We start from the raw sequence: 23,386 nt of genomic DNA on the forward strand, positions 1-23,386 counted from the left end.
TACTTTGGCTCTTGTGGGCTTGTTTTAATTTTCTTCAGCTTCACCTTGAACTTGTATATGAACAATTGATGGTCTGTGCTGCAGTTGGCCCATGGCCTTGTTCTGACTGATGACATTGAGCTTCTCCATCGTGTCTTTCCATAGATGTAGTCAATGTGATTCATGTGTATCCTTCTGGCAAGGTCCAAGTGTATGGTAGCCATTTATGTTGTTGAAAAAAAGTATTTCCAATGAATAGTCACTGGTGGTCTTGCAAAATTGTATTGTTTGATCTCTGGAGTTGTTTCTATCACCAAAGCCATATTTTCCAACTACTGATCCTTCTTCTTTGCTTCCAACTTTCTCATTCCAATCACCAGTAATTACTAATGTATCTTGATTGCACGATTGATCAATTTCAGACTGTAGAAGCTGGTAAAAAAAAAAAAAAACCTTCAGTTTCTTTGTCTTTGGCATCAGTTGTTGGCATATAAATCTGAATAATAGTTTTATTAACTGGTCTTCCTTCTAGGCGTGTGGATATTATACCATCACTGACAGTGTTGTACTTCAGGATAGATCCTGAAGTGTCCTTTTTAACAATGAATATGGTGCTGTTCCTCTTCAGTTGTCATTCCTGGCATAGTAGACCATATGAATGTCTGATTCAAAACGGCCAATACCAGTCCATTTCAGCTCATTAATGCCTAGGATATCTATCTTTAAGTGTTCCATTTCATTTTTAATAACTTGAATTTTCCTTGATTCATATTTTATACATTTGATGTTCCAGTTTGTAATGGATGTTTGCAGCTGTTTCTTCTCATTTTGAGTTATGCCACATCAGCAAATGAAGGTATTGAAAGCTTGACTCCATCCACGTCATTAAGGTTGATTCTACTTTGAGGAGGCAGCTCTTCCCCAGTTGCATTTTGAGCACCTTCCAACCTGAGGGGTTCATCTTTCGGCACTGTATCAGATAATGTGCCGCTGCTATTCGGAAAGTTTTCACTGGCCAATTTTTTCAGAAGTAGATCATTAGGTTCTCCTTCCAGTCTGTCTTAGTCTGGAAGCTTGGCTGAAACCTGCCCACCCAGGGTGACCCTGCTGGTATTTGAAATACCAGTGGCATAGCTTCCAACATCACAGCAACACACAAGCTACCACAGTACGACAAACTGACAGATGAGTGAGATAAATGAGTACAAATTATGAAGCAGATGTAACAAGTTATTATTGGGATGCAGAGCCTGGAAAGGGGTGCTAGTGGAGAAAAGCACTTCGGGCTTCACATTCCATGTGTCTCCGTTTTTTCTACCTGCTGTCAATTCCTTTCTCTGAAAAGTCTGTTTTCTAATAGCTGACGCAGAGCCAGGCTTTAGCTCTGGTTTCTATCCCAGCCACTTATTAGCTTTGTCATTTTGAGGAAATCACTTAATTCCTGTGAGCCTCGGTTTTACATACTGCACATTGTTTAACATAGGCGGCATTCGATAAACATTGGGTATCTTATCTGATTTCCTCCCCCTCTTTAGGATGCTTAGAGATGATTACCAAGGATGTGTTAACCACAGATCATAACTCTCTCAAAGGTGTTTATTAGTGAGAAGTTCATTATACTTAATCCAGTTCCTTTTCCTCTTTAAGGAGCCCTGGTGGTGCAGCGGTTAAGTGCGTGGCTGCTACTGAAAGGCCAGAGGTTTGAACCCACAAGCCGCTCTGCAGAAGAAGGATGTGGCGGTCTGCTTCCTAAAGATTTACAGCTGTGGAAACCCTATGGGGCAGTTCTACCCTGTCCTATAGGGTCACTGAGTGGGAATTAACTTGATGGTAGTGGGTTTGGGTTGGTTTTGGGTTTTTGTGGGTTTGGGTTGGTTTTTTTCCCCTTTAGTGTACTTAGGATAAATTGTAAATCTGTGTCAACTAAAACACATGTTCCTTAAAATCACACATTACTAAATCAGGACAATCTCTCAGCTGTTTATTGAGTCCTTAAGAAGTATGCTTAACCTAATTATTTTCTCTATATTTTTCTAAAATTCTCTCTGCTTTCCTTGCTTAATTCTTCAAATTCGGCTCTGTTTCCCTCCTTTACTGCTTTCTTACCTGGTTCTTTATGCCTCTTAGCCTTATTTTCTTCTCTTCCTTTTTTTTCTTTCCACACAAGCCATGGGACCATCAGGGTAGATGGTTTCTTGGAAGAGGGCTTGTGGCTTAGGTAGGTCAGGAAATCAGAATCGACTCAATGGCAACGGGTTTTGAGATTTTCTGATAGCCCTTGGTGCTGTTTACATTCCCTGGAGTCCCTGGTTGGTGCAAACGTTTAACTCTCTGGTCTGGACTGGAGGTCTGTGTTCACCCAGAGGCATCTGCGAAGCAAGACCTAGAATAGCCTGAAAAATCAGCCATTAAAAACCCTATGGAGCACAGTTCTACCCTGACACACATAGGATTGCCATAAATCAGAATTGACTTGACAGCAACTGGTTAAGCTCTTGAAGGAGGCCAAATCTCCAAGAATTAATTTAAAAAGGAGCGTGAAGAGAATAACTTGGTGTCTTAGTTATCTAGTGCTGCTTTAACAGAAATACCACAAGTGGGTGGCTTTAACAAACATAAATTAATTTTCTCATAGTTTAGGAAGCTGGAAGTCCAAATTCAGGGGCTGGCTCTAGGGGAGGTTGGCTGTAGAGGAACACCCTTGTTCCTTGGTGATCTTCATGACTTGGCATCTGCCTTCCTCCATCTCTGTTTTTACATTTCAAAAGAGATTGACTTAAGACACACCCTACACTGATATTGCCTCATTAACATAACAAAGAAAAGCCATTACCAAATGGGATTATAACCACAGGTATAAAAACTCGGAAACAACCCCAAGGGTTTCCAAGGTGGGTTCAAACTGCCAGGTTTTTTGGTTAGCATCTGTAGCACTTAACCACTGTGTCACCGGGGCTTCAACCACAGGTATAGGGACATGATTCACTCCATAACACTTGGGCAATGGGAAACTCAAACAAGCCACTTTTCTCTTCATTCTTTCTCCAGCTGAAAAGACTCAGTTTTAACTGAGCCTAATTAATGATTCCTCGTTAGTATAGTAGTGAGCATCCTTGCCTGTCAAGGATAAGGGGGTTCAGTTCCTGACAGGGAGGCCAGGGCATGTTTAGAAACCCTGGTGGCATAGTGGTTAAGAGCTGCGGCTGCTAACCAAAAGGTCAGCAGTTAGAATCCACCAGGTGCTCCTTGGAAACTCTATGAGGCAGTTCTACTCTGTCCTTTAAGGTCACTATGAGTCGGAATCAACCCTACGGCAACAGATTTGTTTGTTTTTAAATTAATGATGTCGCCAGGGGTGAGCCAAGGACAATTTTTATCAGACTCTTTTTGGGGTCTTTTAAAGCAGTTCCCGGGCCCTTCACCTAGGAATTCTGATTCAGGAATTTTACATAGATTTCTCAGATGATTCTTGTGGGTACATCTTGAGAACCACTAGGGCAGAGGTAACTTGGGTCTTAGTACTTCCACATTCTTGTAGAACACATTATGGCATAAAGTCTCTGTTTTGCAAAGCGCCGTCACATTGAGTTTTGTTTTTCTTTTGAACTTCAGAAGAACCTTGTGAAAAAGACAGGAGCAGGTACTGTTTCCCCAGAAAGTTACCCTAAGCTTCAGTTTTCCTGTGCTGTTGGCCAAGGCAAAGCCAAACAAAGACCAGCTGTGGGTCCAACCCAAACCAAACCCGCTGCTGTCAAGTCGATTCCTACTCATAGTGACCCTATAGGACAAGGTAGAACTGCCCCATAGAGTTTCCAAGGAGCGCCTGATGGATTTGAACTAGCTGACCTTCTGGTTAGCAGCTGCCACACTTAACTACTATGCCACCAGGGTTTCCAGCTGTGGGTCAGGCTTAGCCAAACTCACTATCCTGGAGTGGCTTCTACTTGGGAATTAGGTTACCAACTGACAAGAAACTAGAAATAAACTGACTTATTGAAAATGAGGCCCAATTATTGAGGGTTTATGAGCACCTATTGATCGGACCCCTGATTGCACAGTGGTTAAGAGCTCAGCTGCAAACCCAAAGGTCAGCAATTTGAATCCACCAGCTGCTCCTTGGAAACCCTACGGGGCAGTCCTGCTTTGTCCTGGAGGGTCACTATGAGTCAGAATCAACAAGGGTTTGGTGTTTGGTTTGAGTTATGAGTGGCTATTGGCTTGAGGGGGCAGAGGGACCCTCCAATGAGGAGGAGAAAGGATAAAGGAGACTGTGTGGCATAGCTGTGCATCTAACTCTGCTACTTTCTGGGTTAGATATTTGTGCAGAGTTTACACAGATCAGTCAAGAAAGATCTAATCATCACCTCTAAGTCCAAGATAGACTCAGTTTCTGCCTTATGAAAATGGCTGCTGATTTCTGAGCTGGATAATGCGTAGACTGCGATTAGCAATATTGTAGTTATAATGAGGTTACAGGAGATAAATGTATGCAAATTACAAAGCAAATCGTAACAAGTTATTATTGGGATACAGAGCCTGGAGAAGGGTCCGAGTGGGGAAAAACACATAGGACTTCACATTCCATGTGGCTCTGAGCCATAAAATGAGGTGCTACAAGGAGCACTGTCTCTCCTGGAGCAGAGAGAGCAGGGCTTGGCCCAGTCCAGGACTCTGTTGCCTCTTCCACTGGACAGAAGCCACGTTAGTCAGAATAACATGTGAACACGGGTTCCCAGCCTGTGGGGCTCATGGGGCTACATTTAAACCCTATGTTGTTGTTGTTGTTAGGTGCCGCCGCATCAGTTCCAACTCACAGCAATCCTATGTACAACAGAACGAAACACTGCCCTATCCTGCGCCATCCTCACAATTGTTGTCATGCTTGAGTCCATTGTTGCAGCCACTGTGTCAATCCATCTTGTTGAGGGTCTTCCTCTTTTTCGCTGACCCTCTACTCTACCAAGCATGATGTCCTTCTCCAGAAACTTGTCTATAAAATCATGATAAATTAAAGAGGAAGCAGTCCTTTCTTCATATACATAATCGTGGTATGGTATTATCTTTACAGCCTCCAGGCAAGAACCGTGCCTTCTTAGCATGGCCTTAGAGGTATTGCTTATGCTCTTTCCTCCCACCTCATGTGGGAGAATCCTTCAGTTTTTTGTATACCATGTCTCACTCCAGAAAATAATGCTTTTTCAAATCCCATGACATAAAAATGACTAAAAAGGAGAAAAGAAGAAACTAGAATATATATTTTTTTTTTTTTCCATTCATCTAAGTGATTTTCAGTATTTTCAATTTGGGGTAAGATTGTGAAATGCTTTTAGGGAAAAGATGGATGGTTCCAGAATGCTGCACCAGGGGCAGCTGCAGCCTAGGGCCGGTTGCCTCTGACTGCAAGCCCTTTTCCAGGTGACCACAACTCTCCTTGAGCATGCAGAAAAAAAAATATGCTCATTTTCTCTGTGTATCATGATGTGGAAAATGTTGGCATGCACTACCAAAATGTGACAAACTTACCTGTATTTTGTCTTCATCCTAGCTGTACCAAAAATGATGCTGCCATTTACCAAATCTCTGCTAAAAACTGCTTTGAAATGATCTGCTGTTCTGCTTACATTGAAGTTGAGGGCTCACCAGGGAACCCACACCTCCCTCCTAACCAGAAAGATGACGTGAACACAGATTGGAAACATGAAACAGAGACATATGAGGCAGAAAGCACAAAAAACATCAATGAGAAGGAACCTCCTTCCAAGGAAGATGAAAGGATCTCCCTGGGCACTCCCATGTCAGCTGATTCCTCCCCCACCAAATTCAGCTGTTCAGGCTCACTCCAATTATTGGCCAATGATGACGTTCATATTTTCAGTTCTGAAAAACCTTTGGATGTTAAAGAAACAAGGCAAACTCAAGAGGCTTATGATCCAAATAACACAGAGGAAATTGCAGAAGGGTTTCTTCTTCCTAATTCAAGTAATACTCCCGAAAAACAAGATGTATATCGCCACAGAACAACGTCTTCCAAAGTATCCCGGCCCATGGATGGTGCCCTAAACAATGATGACCCTAATGGTGAAGTCTTAAACTCTAGTCGTCAACATCCCAAAGTTCAGAAATACATTAGCTTCAGCCAACCGGTCTCTGAGGCAACCGCGTCCATTCACCCAGGTAGCAGTGCCCCAGTCAACAGGCGACTCTGCTCACAGGTTTCCAGTGAAGACTCTGAAAGTGACTATGAACTTTGTCCAGAGGTAACCCTAACCTACACCGAGGAGCTTTCAGATGATGACCTGGAGTATCTGGAATGTTCCGATGTTATGACGGATTACTCTAATGCAGTTTGGCAAAGGTACCTGCAGGGGACTGACTATGTTTTTTTATTAGAAAGCGATGACGAAGAGATGGAATTCAGTGAGTGTTGCCTGGGTGGGTGTGGACATTTCTTCAGTAAAATGGGCTGTTCATCTCAGGTGTCAGATAACACTGGGCCTATGGATGCCACCCCTGGCTTCTGTGGTTATCCCTCACAACCCCAAGAAGTGGAGGTAAGGAGCAATGGAGACTCCACGCACAGCCCCTCATCCCTGCAACCAGGGATGACTCTTACTTTGGGGCCTCACCAGGATGGGACATTGATGGTGACAGAGCAGGGGAGATATAAACTACCCCCTGCTTCTGGGGCTGCTGAAAATGTTTATACAGGAGTTCAAGGAGAAACCAGAGACAGCCACCAAGCAAGAGAGGAAGTCACCGGTGACAATCTGCTAAACATGGATAAAGCACCAAGGGAGATGAAGCCTGGTGAGTTAGAAAAGTCAGGGATACACCAGTGTTTGGGGACTGCAGCTGAGAAAAGAGTTGAGGAAAAGGACTTATTGAGCACGAGGGGCTCACAGAAACCTGCCAGGGTGAGGCAACCAGGAATTAAGGGAAAACCCAAGAAGCTGAACACCCACCTGAAAGAAAGTGCAACGGAAGGCACCCTTAGTCTCCTGTATCCTAGAAAACCTGCTAAGCACCCACTGGCCCAGAGTGATAAAAGGGAGAGTTCTCACACCAGAGCAGAAGCTACTGCTTTTAATCTCCGGTTCCATGCAGAATGTGCCATTTCAACCCAAGCAGAGCAAGAAGCAAAAAACCTTCAAACACCAACAGACTCGCTCCCCAGGGAAGGCGGAGATACAAACTTCAAGAGAGAAGAGAGGCAGTTTAATCATCTAGCTGAAGCAAGCCAGGTTCCAGACCAGAGTGAACCTCCTCAGGTAAGACGCCCCTTTTTACCCTCCACTTCGTGTTCACAGTTGCCGTACCATAATGTAAATCAAGAATACATCTCCCAATACCATTAAGGGCCCTTGTGAATGACAGCTGCTTCTGCGAGGACGGAAATCTGGTTTTGAAAAAAGGCCCAGATAAACCCTAAGCCATCCTAATTATAGCAAAAGACTGATAGAAATAAGAGGCACTAATGGGCATCTGGACAGCTGGAAAAAGAAATCTGATATTTTGTCTACTGCATGTGTTTTCCTGGGCAATGTCACTATTCAGAAAGTTTCACAAGCAAATGTTTGGGAGATAGTCTTTAAAGAAGGGGAAAAAGAAAGTATCCTTTTTAGTCATTTTTCTGGGGCATGTTAAAAATGCAAATCTCTGCTTTTAATCAGAATTCAGAGCACAAATGGAAGATTTCCCCATGTCTGAAAGGTTTGTAGAATTCACTTAGCGATGCCAGAAACAGTAGATAAAGATTTTGTTGTGCTAGTGGGATGTTTCTGATTGGATGTTCGATTTCGTTTTTTCTTAGACCAAAAAATATATGAGGTTAAACAAATAACAGCAAATAGCTTTGTTTTCCCCTATTACTGATTTGGAGGTCTACTCTAAAGTGATGGAATTAAATTCATGGGAATAATGAATGTAGAAAGGATGCAGTGCTTGATGCATGACTTTATTAGGTTTTAAAGGGTTTTTTTCCAAATGGGGTTTGGATTGGTGCTATTCTATGGCCGAGATTTGATCTTTGTAAAAAATACTTTACAATTTATTTACTAATTATTTTTACAATATCTTATTGCACCCTCCCCCCAATTTTATAGTAGAAACTTAATATAGTTTCTTTCGGAATTGACTTGATGGCATTGGGTTTATTGGTTTGGATAGAGAAGAGTAGACATACTCAGAAGGAGCCCTGGTGGCACAATGGTTAAGCACTCGGCTGCTAACTGAAAGGTTAGCGGTTTGAACTCACCAGCCACTCCACAGGAGAAAAGACCTGGTGAGCTGCTCCCATAAAGATTTCCACCTAGAAAACCTTATGTGGCAGCTCTGTTCTCTCCTACAGGGTTGTTGTGAGTTGGAATCGACTTGACGGCATGCGATAACAACAATAGATTTACTCAAAAGAAAATACAATATTCATAAATGCATTCAAAGTTATTGAACTCTCTCAGTGAAAAAATAAAAATGGAATACATTGATTCTAAATGTAATAAAAACTCCAGTCATAAAACAGCCAATCCAAAAAATTCCAGACCTGAGGTAGCTTTTTATTAAGCAAACTATTCTGTTCCGTTGACCAAATTAGCCACATAAAAGCCACACTTAAACTTTACTTTTTGCAGGGTAGGCAGCTTTATTCTATTTAGTTCTATAACACGTGCCACTTAGAAGCTCATGCAGATATTACCACAGATTCATGCCCAAGATAAGTTTAAGGAGGTAGTTTGGCCAAATCCTAAGAACAAAATTAATTTACAGTGTTAATTTTCACGTCAATAAATATAGCATTTTCTTTTCAAAAAACGCTTTCCCTTGCCCAGCTAAGTTCTGTTTGTGGTTATTTGTCCACTCTGAGTATGTTTCATTGGGCGAAGTCTTGTATTATTACAGCGGGGGGATAAAGTGGCCAAAAAGGAGTATGTGGAGGGGAAGGGGGATATCGACAGGGTCTTTTTTTTTTTAATTGTACTTAAGATGAAGGTTTACAGAACAAACTAGTTTCTCATTAAAGAGTTAGTTCACATATTGTTTTATGACATTGGTTAACAACCCACAACATGTCGACACTCTCCCTTCTCAACCTTGGGTTCCCTACTGCCAGCTTTCCTGTTCCCTCCTGCCTTCTAGTCCTTGCCCCTGGGTTGGTGTGCCCATTTAGTCTCGTTTTGTTTTATGGGCCTGCCCAATCTTTGGCTGAAGGGTAAACCTCAGGAGTGACTTCAGTACTGAGCTGAAAGGGTGTCCAGGGACCATACTCTCAAGGTTTCTGTAGTGTCCAACAGGATCACTTCTAGGGCCTCCATGGTAGGAGGCAATTCATAGCTCCCACACTGCTAAAAATTGAGAGGCGCTGAAGGAAAGACTCCCTACCTTTGTCATTCTCAGTTTGTGCTTTTAACTGAATTCTGAGATTGAGACCCTGGGGACCAGCAGGCTCACTTGTTTACTGGGAATGCAGCTAAATGAATGGGCCACTTCTGGAGACCAAGGTTATTTGTCTTGTGCACCTTCTCGTATATGCTGATGTCCTTACAGAATTCTTTTGCTTGCACCCTCCCACACACACATTCGTGAATACATACCCACTCTACCAGCTATCCGTTCAGAGTCCGACTTGTGCTTTGTGGTGTGATTAAGGAATTTATTTCAGAAACCATGAACTTGACTGTTTAGGAATCAAATCAAAGAGCTTGCATTCTGCAGAGAGTAGGACCAGCTCTCACTGTGCAGTGCTTGGTAGCAGAGCTGACCTTCCGGGAACTCAAGGAGCAACCAGAAACTTGATAGGAAGCTGTACATCCAAGAGCAGTTCTATGCAGCATGAAGTCAGAAATAAGATCTTCTTTATCTGGGGCATTTATTTTCCTTTGACAAATGCAGGGAAATTTTGTTACAGGGACTAGCGTATTTGGGAGTACAACTTTTTACCCTTGCAAAAAGTCACTCTCTAACTGGAGGTGATGTCTGTATTTCTCCTGCACATACAAAATTGGGCCAGATTTACAGCGAATGGCCAAACGTCATTGTAAATGTGACAGAGAAGCACTGGGGGTCATTGGAAACCAAATGAAACTCTTTATGATCGTGTTAAAAAAAAAAAAAAAACAAGATTGGTGGATCTGTCTATAATTAAGTCAAAAGGCATTTTAAGTATTTATTCTCATTTGGGGCTTGTGGGAACCTAAAACTTGAAATAGTTAAAAATCCTGGGTTTAGGGTAATATGAATAAATATGCCTGATTCACTTACCTTTAGGTGTCTTTTTATAGAAGCATTGACCAGCAGCTTATCTTTTAGTGTTTTATCCTCATCCACACACTGCTTTTAGCATCTAAGTCTGTGTTACGAGAACCAGGCTATGTTGTAGAATATCTCCTGCCTAAATGTATGTCTCCAGTTGCGTTTACTTTCTGTCTCCCATTTCTCTTTTACCATGCAAGTCCATCTTGTGATGATTTGTCTTGAAATAGTACTTACTCAGGCTAGGAATTAGAAACCCCCCCAATTTCTTGACATTTATGGAAAATTGCAAAATTAATCCCAGTTTGGGAGTGGGAAACAGGGTAATCCAGGCTAACTTGAATCATCTTCAAGAGTCACATTGCTAACCCTTCACATTGGTATTGGTCTTGCTCTCCCAATCCAACTCAGAGGCAAAGGCCTGACAATCTGTCCATCTTAAGTTTCTCTGCAGCCACACGGGAGTAAGCTCATCCCCAGTCTGAAATCAGAGTGCTGTGTCTGTCCTGGTGGAGAGCTGCCCAGTTTCATCCCAGAGAGATTTGCATTTCTGTTTGGGGTCGTGGGATCTCAAGTGTGCTACAGTATGGAAATGTATTCTTAGGTTCTGATAGTTAATCTTCCTGATCAGGAATCAGCACTAAGCATGGAAGGTGAACTCTGTGACAGCAGGAAATTTGGTCATGTAGTGCCTGGCACATAGTAAGTGCTCAATCATACAATAAGTAGCCATAGAGTCCTAGATTAAATTCCAGTACAGGTAGTTAGATATGATTCTCATGATCACTGGTCTCAACCACTTTATGATTTGTATTTTTTTGTTGTTGTGGTGGAATACATTTAACATGTGCAATTTCAGTCCTTTTTACATGTATAACTCAGTGACATTACATAATTGCGTTCACCCGCGTTGTGCAACCATCGCCACTATCTGTTTCCAAATTTTTCACCACTGTAAACGGAAACTCAGTGCCCCTTAAGCAATAACCCCTCATTTCCCCTCCCACTCACCTCTGGTAACCACTAATAAATTTTACCTCTATACATTTGCCTATTCTAGATATTTCATGTGAGTGGGATCATGTAAGATTTGTTTTTTGTGTCTGACTTTTTTCACTCAAGGTTCATCCATGTCATATGATGTATCAGCGTTTCATTTCTCTTTAGGGATGAATAATATTCCACTGTGTGGATATACCCCATTTTGTTAATTGACAATATCCTTTCCTCTGTTGATGGACACTTGGGTTGTTTCCACCTTTTTGGATATTTATGGTCTTTATATTCCTGAACATATTCTTTAATTTCCTTCTCAAAAAAATGATGCTACCAACTCTCTACTAATAGGACATAGCTTCCCAAAAGATTGGCTGTTCGAGTCTACCTGAGGCACCTTGGAAGAAAACCCTGGTGATCTACTTACAAAGATCACAGCCACTGAAAACCCCATGGAGTGCAGTTCTACTCTGACACACGTGGGATCATCATGAGTTGGAATAGACTTGACGGCAACTGGTTTTCCCTTTGCTCTGTTGCTCCTGAGGACGGATTGGATTGTATTAAACACCAGAAAACCCTGGTGATCTTCTTCCAAAGATCACACCCACTGAAAACCCTATGGGATACAGTTCTACTCTGACACGTATGGGGTCATCATGAGTTGGGAAAGACTCAACAGCAACTGGTTTTCCCTTTGCTCTGTTGGCCCTGAGGACGGATTGGATTGTGCTAAACAATCATACCTTATACTTGGGTTCTCTTATGAATGTTGGAAGTTCACATACAACCTTGGCTTTATCAGCCCTCGTGGATTGCTAATTAGATCCAGGAAGATCTTACTGCATTAGTCCAGCACTAAGACCTTCTACAATACTGCTTCTGTCTACCTCTGAAACGCAAAGCAGGAGTACACCCCAGCTTCCTTATCCAGGAAAAGGAAGCAGGTGTGCGCATTGTTTCCCAGACATGGTGGATTTTCCATCTTCTTGTCTGGAGTGCTCTCCCTGCCTTGTTTCCCCCTCAGCCCTCCTGGTCCTTCAGGGCCCAGGTCCTGCAGGTTCCTTCAAATTGACTTTCTCTGGAGCACTTTCCTCATTCCTAACTATGATTTCTCCTTTCAGAGAACCCCGTTGCATTCTTGGCCACATTCTTTGTAGAGTGTAGTGGGCTCCAGATCAGAGTTTGCGTCCTTGCCTACCACTTTCTAACTCTGTTACCCTGGGAAAAATTACTTAAAGTCTCCCAGCCTCAGTTTTCTCATCCGTAAAACAGGAACCATCATCATCATTATTCTGACCTCACAGAGTATTGTGAGGATTAAATAAAATCTTGCATGTAAAATGCTCAGCACTTTGTCCATTATGCAGTTAACATTTAATAATTGATATTTAACAGTTGACTCCATGGCAACTAGTCTTACTGTCAATGTATGAGTGATCCAGTTTCTCTGCATCCTCTCCAGCATTAGGTGGTAGTAGTATTTTTTGTTGTATTCATTCTGCTAGGTATGTAGTGATAGCTTATTGTGGCTAAGCACAAGGTATACAGGTGCTTGACATCTGCATGGTCATCTAGCAATGGGCAGGGCACATAGTAGGTCTCTAATATTTCTTTTTTTGGTGTGGAAAAATATAAGCAGACAATCCAAACCTTCTTGCAGTACAATTTCTTATCTGTGACAGAGCAATCTGAGATCTTGAATTCCTTTGCATGATAAAATTGCTAGCTGCTGTCAAGTTGATGCTGACTCATGGCAACCTTATGTACAACAGAACAAAATGTTCGCTGGTCCTGTGTAATTGCCAGCATGTTCGAGTCCATCATTATGGCCACCGTGCCAATCCATCTCACCAAAGGTCTTCCCCACCCTTCTTGGGCCTCTACTTCATCAAATACGATGTCCTCCTCCATCGATTGGTCCCTCCTGATGACATGTTCAAAGCAGGTGAGTTGGACAATGTTCTGTTGTGATCCATAAGCTTTTCACTGGCTAATTTTTGGGAGTAGATCACCAAATTCTTCTTCCTAGTGTGTCTTAATTTAGATACTCCACCAAAACCTGTTTACCTGGGTGACCCTACTGGTGTTTGAAATACTGGTGGCATAGTTTCTAGCATCATAACAACACCCAAACCGCCACAGTATGATAGATGGGTGGTAGCATGATAAAATATGTCCCCCCAAATGATAACTATTAAACAATGACTCCAGAAGCCTGATAAGCCAGACTTCTGTGGATGATGATGATGATGGGAAGGCCAGAGGTTTATAGTTGCTCATCTCTCAGCATGTGGCAGTCAAACCTCTTGTCAGCAGCACTCCACGGCTGACCCAGGGAGCAACACAAACATTTGTTTTTAATTGCAAAGCCTTCTGTGCCATTTCTGCCAAATACCAGTACCATCCTGGACCTGTAAGATCATCTAACATCTGGCTCACTGCAGTAATTGTCTGCAGGCCTCGTTAAATAATCAATGGAAACTCTTTAGTACCCATAGCCTTGCTTTTTACTCTGTGGTCAGCTGGCCAGCTCTTTAGAAATGCAGAATACCAAACCCTGTCCCAGCACTACTGAATCAGAATCTGCATTTTTACCAGATTCCTAGGAGATTCCTACACACATTATATTCAAGAGGTCCTGCTCTACAGAATACAAGACCTGGCTCGGTTTAGAAAAAAAACCAGAAGTCGTGGACCTCCACCCTGGCAATACCTGGAATTACTTGAGGAGCTTTTAAAAAATTCTGATGCCTGAGCCCCACCCTCAGAGATTCTTTTGTCATCTGTCTGGTGTGGCTTGGGGATTGGGAGTTTTAAAAGCTCCCCAGGTGATCACCAAACCTCCAACACTGAGAACCCTAGCTGTGCTTCAGAGCTGCAGTTGATGTTTTCTAAAAATCCAGGTACCCAAGTCTGCCTGCAGAGGTCCTGATTGCAGGAGTTTTAGGCCCTGATCTTTTCCATTGCCTCACAGGCATGTGAAAGCTGGATAATGAAAAAGGAAGACAGAAGAACCAGCACATTCAAATTGTAGTGTTGACGAAGAATATACTGACTATTCTTAGAAGCAAGGATGGTGAGACTTCACCTTGCTTACTTTGAATACGTCATCAGGAGAGACCAATGGCTAGAAGACCAAGGGCAGCATGTTTGGTAAAATAGAGTCAGTGAAAACGAGGGAAACCCTCAATGAGCTGGATTGACACAATAGCCACAATAGTCTCTAACATACCAACAATCACGAAGATGGCACAGGACCAGGCAACGTTTCGTCCTATTATACGTAAGGTTGCCACGAGTCTGAGCTGACTTGACTAACAACAAAAGGCAGGGCTCAGGCATGTGCGACCTTACAAAAGCTCCACAGGACCACAGGTAACTCTGAGGCACAGCCTTGGCTGAGAACCACTGGCCAAGAGCTCACAGCAAGTGGGAGTGCTGGGTCATCCTAGACGTTTCAAGTTGCACTCCCACTGAGCAGAGCTGCAGAGAGCTAATTATTCACCTCCTGGAAGTGGTTTCTTGGGGATTCTGGAGCCCCATGTCCCTGATCTCCCACAATTTTAACTGAGAACCGACACCGGGTTATTCCATACTGCCTTTCAAACAATGTTAATGGGTACGCTCCACACACGATTCTGCTATAATGCAATGTATACATTGCTGAAACACCTCACATTCTGCAAAATCACACATTAACATATTGGGGCTCATAGAGAAAATACCATTTCTGGCAGAGCACTTATTAAACAGGCAACTTTATTTTATTTTATTATTTTTTAAGTGTGCATTCAGTGGCGTTCACTGTATTCACAGTTGTGCATTCATTACCAAAATTGATTTTAGAACATTTTCATTACCCCCAAAAGAAATCTTGTACCCCTTAGCTGTTACCCTACCTCAATCCTTTACCCCTCTCCCCCAAGTCCTAACCACCCCATTGACTAAAACCCGTTGCCGTCTAGTCAATTCCGACCTGTAGCAACCATATAGGACAGAGTAGAACTGTGCCATAGGCTTTCCAAGGAGCACCTGGTGGATTCGGACCACTGCGCCACCAGGGCTTCTAGTCCTAACTAGTTGCTGTCAAGTCTATTCTGTCTCATGGTAACCCGCTGTGTTTCAGAGTAGGAGTACACTCCACAGGGTTTTAAACCGGCGATTTTAAAACCAGAGACTAACAAAAATACACCCAGGGACTCACCTGGATTGCCCAAGGAGGTGGCTCAGGTTGGCTGGTGGCTGTCATGGGTGATATGAAAAATGGACAAAAGAATAGCGTGGGAATGCCAGCAACCCTTTACTTAGAGCAGCACTGGAGGGTGCTGTGAAGACAGAGGTGGGTTTCTGAGCTGGTGGGACTCTCTTCACGTGGGCCTGGGAGGCCATGTAACCTGCCCTGAGCCACACAAGCCTGGGAGCTTCTGGTCCTCTGGAGGCAGGCATTCATATTAAATTTTCTTAAAATATGGCTTGAAAGGGTCTTGCTCCCTACCAATGCAAACACTGAGGTAAAAGCTTTTCTCTCTCCTGCTGAATTTATTGCAGCCCTTCAGGTTCCCTTTGCCTAGGAAAAATCTCGTATGAACCAACGCAGCAGCATAGGGATTCCACTGGTCATCCTTCCCTATTGATTAATCCTTACAGAACCATGTCTTCTGGCAGAAGAGATGGCACTGGGGCCCTGAATGTTTCCTTCTACTTAGGGGGTCCCTGTCTGTTCTAAATCCTCAGCGAGGTGTTGCTGTTTCTCAAAGCCAGGCCTGGAATTACCTGCATTGGAATCACCTGGTGAGGTGCTTGTTAAAAATGCAGATCTGGGGTGGGAGGGAGGGGGAAAGAGGGACTGACTGCTTAGAGGGCACTGAGTTTCTGGGAAGGGTGAGGGAAAAGTTTGAAAAAGGCATATAATAAAATTTACTACGATTAAAAAAAAGTGCAGATCTCTTAAGTTTTACCCAGACTTGCTGAATCTGCACTTTTAATAAGCTCTCTGGGTGATTCTCATGGGCGCTAAAGTCTGGAAGGAAAAAAAAAAACAGTTGCCGTGGAGTCCATTCATGTGTGTCAGGGAAGAACTGGGTTCCACGGGGTATTCAATGGGTGATTTTTGGGAAGTAGATTGCCAGGTCTTTCTTCCAAGGTGACTCTGGTTGGACTGAAATTGCTAACTTTTTGGTTAGCCTCCAAGCACGTTAACCATTTGTACCACCCAGGGACTAAAGTCTGGAAACCATGGGCCTAATTAGATACCTAGAGTGAATCCTACAGCCTGAAGTATTTCCGTAAGGAATCACAGAATTTTGGAAACAAGAGGAATTTTTTTTTCTTTTTAATTTTCATTGTGCTTTAGGTGAAAGTTAACAAATCAAGTCAGTCTCTCATACAAAAATTTATATACACCTTGCTATATTTTTTTTATATACTCCTAGCTGCTCTCCCCCTAATGAGACAGCACACTCTTTCCTTCCACTCTCTATTTTCGTGAACATTCAGCCAGCTTCTGACTCCCTCTGCCCTCTCATCTCTCCCCTCCAAACAGGAGCTGCCCACATAGTCTCATGTGTCTACGGAAACAAGAGGAATTTTAGGGATTGCCAAGGGTAATCCCTTTATCCTAAGAAGGAAAAAAACAAAACAAAGCAAAACCCTCATGATTTGGAATTTTCTTTGTTTTCTGGTTGGCTGGCTATAAATGTAGCTCGTTCTTCACCTGTCCAGGCAGCTGAAATAAACACAGCTCCTGATTTATTGTAACTAATCCAAAACAGGTGTGCCATTTGCAGCTGAGTTTTATTTTGAGGAGTAATCCAGTGATAGGAATTTGGGTGGCAGCAGCGAGGCTGGTGAGAGGAGGGTCACTTGTCTGCTAGAGTGGGTTTTAGTCCCTGAAACAAATCTTTTGTCATTGACTTGGTTTGGAGCTTTATGCCAGAAACCTGCCTTATTTGTCTTTTTTGCAATGACTGAAAATGAACTTGCATCTCAGAAACAGGATGGACTAAAAAAAAAAAAATTGGACTAACCAGCCATCTATCAAGACAAATTATAAAAGTGTGGTAATTAAGACAGTGTGGTTGTAGCCCCATTTGTACCCAATTTATACCAGGGCTTACTTAGCCTATTCACTGGGAGAATCTAACTTCTTTTGGGTGATGATGTTATTGTGTTTTTTGTGTGACATTTATATGACTCTTTAGTAAGGCGTTTTTCTGAAAAGGATTTTTTAAAAAACAAAACAAAACTAAGCAATAAGTCACAAATAGTATCCTTTGGTTCTATAGTTAGCAGGCCTGAAGGTGCAATTGTCTAGAGACACACTTTTAGATCATCATCTCAGTTTCCATAGCTCCTATATTAGTTTCCTAAGGCTGCCGCAACAAATTTGGTGGCGCAGTGGTTAAGAGCTTGGCTGCTAACCGAAAGTTAGACAGTTTGAATCCACCAGCTGCTCCTTGGAAACTCTATGAGGCAGTTCTACTCTAGCCTATAGGGTCGCTATGAGTCGGAATCCACTCGACAGCAATGGGTTTGGTATGTAGTTTAAAAGATCTGACATTTATTCTCCCACAATTCTAGAGGCTAGGCGTCTGAATTCAGGGAATCAGTAGGTCATGCTCCCTCTGAAGGCTCTAGGGGAAGATCCTTCCTTGTCTCTCCCAGCTTCTGATAGCCCCAGGTGTTCCTTGGCTCATGGCAGTGTGTCTCCCATCCCTGCATGTCTCTTCACACGATCGTCTTCTCTCTGTGCCCACCCCACTCCAGCATGACTTCATGTGAACTAATCACATCTGCATAGGCCCTATATCCAAATAAGTTCATATTCACAGATATAGGGGTTAGACATCAACATATCTTTTGAGGGGGGACACAATTCAACCCATAATGCCTGGTCAGAAGTTTGCACCGATTTTAGGGAGAAACAGGAGTTGTCATCATTGCAGAAATAATAATAATCACTATTTATTGTTTGTATGTTCCAAGTACTATTTTAATGCCTTACATTTAGCGTGTCCTTTAATCCAATTTTGGAAGCCCTGCTGGTGAAGTGGTTGAGAGCTTAGCTGCTGGCCAAAAGGTCAGGTGTTCAAATCCACCAGCGGCTCCTTGGACACCCTATGGGGCAGTTCTGCCCTGTTCTGTAGGGTGGCTATGTGTCAGAAACGACTCTATGGCAACGGGATTGGCCTACAACATACAGATTATTTATGAAATGATCTCATTGTCCTAGAGGCAGACACTGAAGATGCCCTGCCCCACAGCTCCTTAGTCCACCTGAGTTTACTTGCAGCTGCAGGTGAAGGCAGGTTCCAGCACCTGACAGCTCCCTACCCCTTGAGCTCCTGTCTTGCTTCAGCTCTGCCAGAAGCCATGAGAAATCACAACCTGGGATGTTGCTTGGCCACACACTGCAGTGTACCAGGAAACTGGGAAAATCCTCACCCAGTGGGGGCAGGAGTTGGAGCTCATTAACCGTTTGAACCACCCAGGGACTCTGTTTTAGTCTGGAAGCTCTGCTGAAACCTGTTCAGGATCGTAGCAACATGTAAGCCTCTGCTGACAGGCAGGCATGGCTGCTCATGAGGTACATTGACTGGGAATTGAACCTGGGTCTCCCGCATGGAAGTCAAAAATTCTACCACTAAATCACCATTGCTCTCAAATTTACGTGTAAATTAATTAAAATAAAATAAAAACTCAGTTCCCCAGTCACACTAGCCACATGGGCTAATGGCTACATTATTAGACTGTCCTTCTAAGTTATTTCTGTTCTATGATTTTTAAACAGCACATGGCCCCAGTCCTCGCCATGGTTTTCTCTTCTCTTCCCTGGCTGACCCAGCAACAAACTGTCATTCCTATCTTTAACCCTCTGGTGACCCAATTACTTTCTGCTCTGAATTTTTTGTTGATACTGTATATTTTCATTAATAGAACCATGCTGAATCATCGAGTGTGTCTGAATTTTTAGTAGATATCATAGATTTTTTTTTCTTTGCCCCCTCCCACAAGCCTACCCTCAGTGTTTAGTGGCACATATGAAGTATCATTAATTATATCCCAGAGTCCAAACCAGGGTCTATTCATACATATGAGTAACGAATAAAAATTTTCAGAATTTTTATTTTTCCTGCTAAAAATTCAGACGCCTCATACAATACCCTGTAAAAACAGTAATTTTTGACACACACCGGATTCCTCAGTTTCAAACAGTCATAATGAACCCTGCCTTGCGGCAGCATGCACTGTCAGGGGTACAGCAGCTTCCCAGTGAACCCCAGAGGCTGAAAAATTTCATGGTCACTGTATGTCCCGTCGGGCACGAAAGGGTTAAGAGAAAGGGGTGTTTCCTCTCTGCCATATATCTGTAGCCCTGGATGCCTGGTCTGCAACTAGTGGCCAAGGGCAGCATATGTCACCACGTTGCCTCTCAGCTTCTCAGGTCCACGCAGGCCTTATTTCCAGTGACAGGCTCTTGGGCACTCCAGCACCAGGTTCTAGTTGGCATCTGGCAGCCCTGCTGGCCTGTGAGGCAGGCTCCATGGTGTCTCTTGTGACACTTTAAAAACAACATGCCACCCCTGCCCCCAAGCCCTTGATCAGGTTACTGACAAACTACAGGACAAAAGAGGACATGGTCCAGTTGTCTTTGAGGCATAGGTTATTGGCCTTGGGAAATCAGATATGGCATAGGAAGCTGGGATAACAATGGCTTTTCACCTAAAAGTGTATTTGTCATGAGTCTTCATCATGAGAAGTATCTTAGGAGGGTTCTCTAGAGAAGCAAAACCAGTGAAGTATGTGTGTATATAGATAGATAGGTATAGACAGAGAGAGAGAGATTTATCTCAAGGAAATGGCTCATACGGTTATAAAAAAAAAAAAAAAGGTTATAGAGGCTGGCAAATCCTAAGTCCATGGGTTAGGTGTCAGGCTGGAGACTTCTCCTGACTCACAATGAACCCAAGATAGCAGAACAGACTGCAGGCTGCTGGCTCTAGTCCGAAGAACTGGAGGTCAGATGATGACAAGCCAAATGCAGGATCCAGAGCAGAGCAAAAGCCAGCAAGCTTTGCCAGAAAGTCTGTATATGTTGGATACAGGCCTCACCCCCAAGGAAACTCCTTTTCAACTGATTGGCAGCTCATAACAGATCGCATTATAGAGGTGATTACATCATATTAGATCTCATCATGGAGATGATTAAATCATTACGTAACTGCCAAACTACATCGTAACTGCCAAACCACTGAGATTCATGGCCCAGCCAACCTGACACATAAACTTAACCATCATAAGACATCTACGGGCTCATGTCTGAAAGTAACTACTTCCCAGCTCCCCTGAGGCAGTGATTCCAGGGCCATCCCTCAAGGTTTCCTGGGATCATATAGACTGTGGTTGTTAGCTGCCATTGAGTTGGCCATGGATCACCAAGTCTTTCTTCCTAGTCCTGGAAGCGCCACTGAAACCTGTTCAGCATCATAGCAATACACAAGCCTCCACTGACAGACAGTGGTGGCTATACATGAGATGCATTGGCCAAGAATTGACCCTGGGTCTCCTCCCGGAAGGCAAGAATTCTACCAGTGAACCACCCCTGCCCCCTGGAGTAGGAGTCCTTGGGTTAATGAGCTTGGCTGCTGACCAAAAGGTGGCAAATTGACATCCACCCAGAGACACCTCAGAGGAATCAAAGGCCTGGAGATCTACTTGTGAAAAATCAGCCATTGATAACCCCTTGGCACACAGTTCTACTCTGACACACAGGGGGGTCCCATGAGTGGGAGTTGATTTAATGGCAACTGGTTTTTAATACAGGATTAAAAACCAAAAAACATTGCCATCGAGTGGATTCCGACTCATAGCGACCCTATAGAACAGAGCAGAACTGCCCATAGGGTTTCCAAGGAGCGGCTGGTGGATTCAAACTGCTGACCTTTTGGTTAGCAGCTCAGCGCTTAACCACTGCGCCACCAGGGCTCCCAGAACTTCTCAAACTTTAACGTGTGTGCAGCTCACCTGGGATCTTGTGAAAATGCAGATTCTGATCTTGCAGGTTTGAGGTGCGGCCTGGCATCCTGCATTTCTAACAAGCTCCCAGGGGATGCTGCGACCACACTTTGAGTAACAGGGGTGTAGGGCTTTTCCCAGAAGGTATTCAATATGCCCCACTCTCCCCTTCCATCCTCCTCTACCCTACGCCTTACCCAATAGCTAATAATAGCTACCATGAATTGAGTGTAAATATGCACCAGGATCTGTGCTAAGCACTTTACTTGGATCAGCTCACTTAATTATCACAACAGCCCAATGAGATTAGTCCTGTTATTATCCAGGCCCCGGCTCAGTAGGTGGTGAAACCTCACTTTGAACTGAGTCTGCCTGACTCCAGCCCCTTGGCCCTAACTACTACATGAAGTAGCTCCTTTAATTCCATTTTAGGTCTGAGTTCCTGAACTCTCTTTAGAACTAAAATAAACTCATTGATAACTGCGGTTCCCTCTGGTGAAAGGAACTGAGTGGCTAGTAGCAGAGTAGGAGGGAGACTTATTTGTCACAGTGTGTCCTTTTATTACTATGTACCCTGTGAATTTTATACCATGTGTGTATTACTTATTCAAATACATAATAAAAAAAAAGAAAATGGATAGCTAAGGAAAAAAAAAAAAGCCAATAGTCCTTCATACTAAAAAAAAAACTGTTGCTGTCAAGTCGATTCTGACTCATAGTGACCCTATAGGACAGGGTAGAACTGCCCCATAGGGTTTTCAAGGAACAGCTGGTAGATTCAAATTCTGGACCTTTTGGTTAGCAACTGAGCTCTTAACCACTGAGCCACCAGGGCTCCATAGTTAGAACCATATACCAATAGCTGGGCCAGTGTCAGACCAGTTTTCAGGGCAAGGTGATCAGATGGTCTCCTCCAGATTGTGCGTTGGGCATCACTGCTGAGTAAGTTCTTTAGGCTCCAGCCCTGCCCTCCCATCCTTTGGAAATGTACAGGACAAGACTGGCCTGCAACTTCCTATCAGATGATCAGCATTTACCAACTGGTTGGTGGGGACTTTTCCAGTAACAATTCAATGAGTAGATAATATTGATACCAATGGTGCTGTTTAAAGTCCTATGGGAGAATTCCTTCCCTTCCGACAACTTGGCATGGGTCTGAATTCCACAGTGCTTATCTTTGCTCTTTTGTGACATTACATGTTAACCAAGACGAGGAAATACTGATATTAAGGTTACAAAAAAATGATTGGACTTAGTCACTGTGAGTGTCCAGGTGTGATTCAAACCTCAGTGCTACCTCACTCACCTGAGCTAATTGCTGAGCTAATGACAATGTGAATTTTAACATATGTTCTAAAGGAATGCAGATAGATTACTTCCAAGTCTACATAGTGAGTTAATAGAGTTGCTAAGGAGAGCGTACAAGTAAAGGCTCTGACCTAACCAGTTTTACTGAGAAAATAAGCCTCCCAGTAAAAAAAAAAAAAAATTTTTTTTTACTATGTAATTAGCCATAATTAGGTGCCCATATTAGAATATCAGGTGGCTCAGTGGGACATATTAGGGGAAGGAAAGGTCCAGTTTAGCAGGAACATGGTGTGTGTAGGAGATAAGATTAGGAAGGTTGGGACCAGAGCATGGGAGGGCCTATCACTGGCCTGAGGAGTGGCAAGAAACTGAGCCAAATTCCAGGCAAATAACAAATGTTCCTGCTATGTTTAAAATATTCCTGGATACCTCCACCCAGCCCCCAAAGAAATCACTAGTCCAAATTTCTTAATTTGCTTCACACAGGTATAATAACTGCATGGTCCTTACCCTATCCCTCTGACCACTCTTCATAGCATTAAACAGAGGGAATACGGTCACGGGTGCATAAAAGAAGGATAGCTGGAATATATCTCATCTAACACTCAGGTGGGTAACAAATGTGGTTGTCGTTAGGTGCCATTGAATCGGTTCCGACTCATAGCGACCCTGTGTACAACAGAAGGAAACACTGCCCGGTCCTGCGCCATCCTCACAATCATTGCGATGTTTGAGTGTATTATTGCAGCCACTGTGTCAATCCATCTTGTTGAGGGTCTCTTCTTTTTCACTGACCCTCCAGTTTACCAAGCATGATGTCCTTCTCCAGGGACTGATCCCT

General features: G+C 43.2%; 1 protein-coding gene across 4 annotated transcripts in view; it reads left to right on the forward strand.

The window, feature by feature from the left end:
• The window catches only part of ALPK2 (alpha kinase 2), a 138,659-nt gene that overhangs the window by 55,563 nt on the left and 59,710 nt on the right, over nt 1-23,386 (forward strand). For all 4 annotated transcript variants that reach the window (XR_010323444.1, XM_064294462.1, XM_003406707.3 and 1 more), the window contains one exon: nt 5,525-7,247. Coding sequence is in view for 3 of the 4 variants with exons in the window: in XM_064294462.1 (XP_064150532.1) it covers nt 5,525-7,247 (1,723 nt within the window). In the remaining variant the exon portion in view is untranslated. The remainder of the gene's footprint in view (nt 1-5,524; nt 7,248-23,386) is intronic.

This window comes from Loxodonta africana, chromosome 11 (assembly GCF_030014295.1).
Source record: "Loxodonta africana isolate mLoxAfr1 chromosome 11, mLoxAfr1.hap2, whole genome shotgun sequence".
NCBI classification, from domain to species: domain Eukaryota; kingdom Metazoa; phylum Chordata; class Mammalia; order Proboscidea; family Elephantidae; genus Loxodonta; species Loxodonta africana.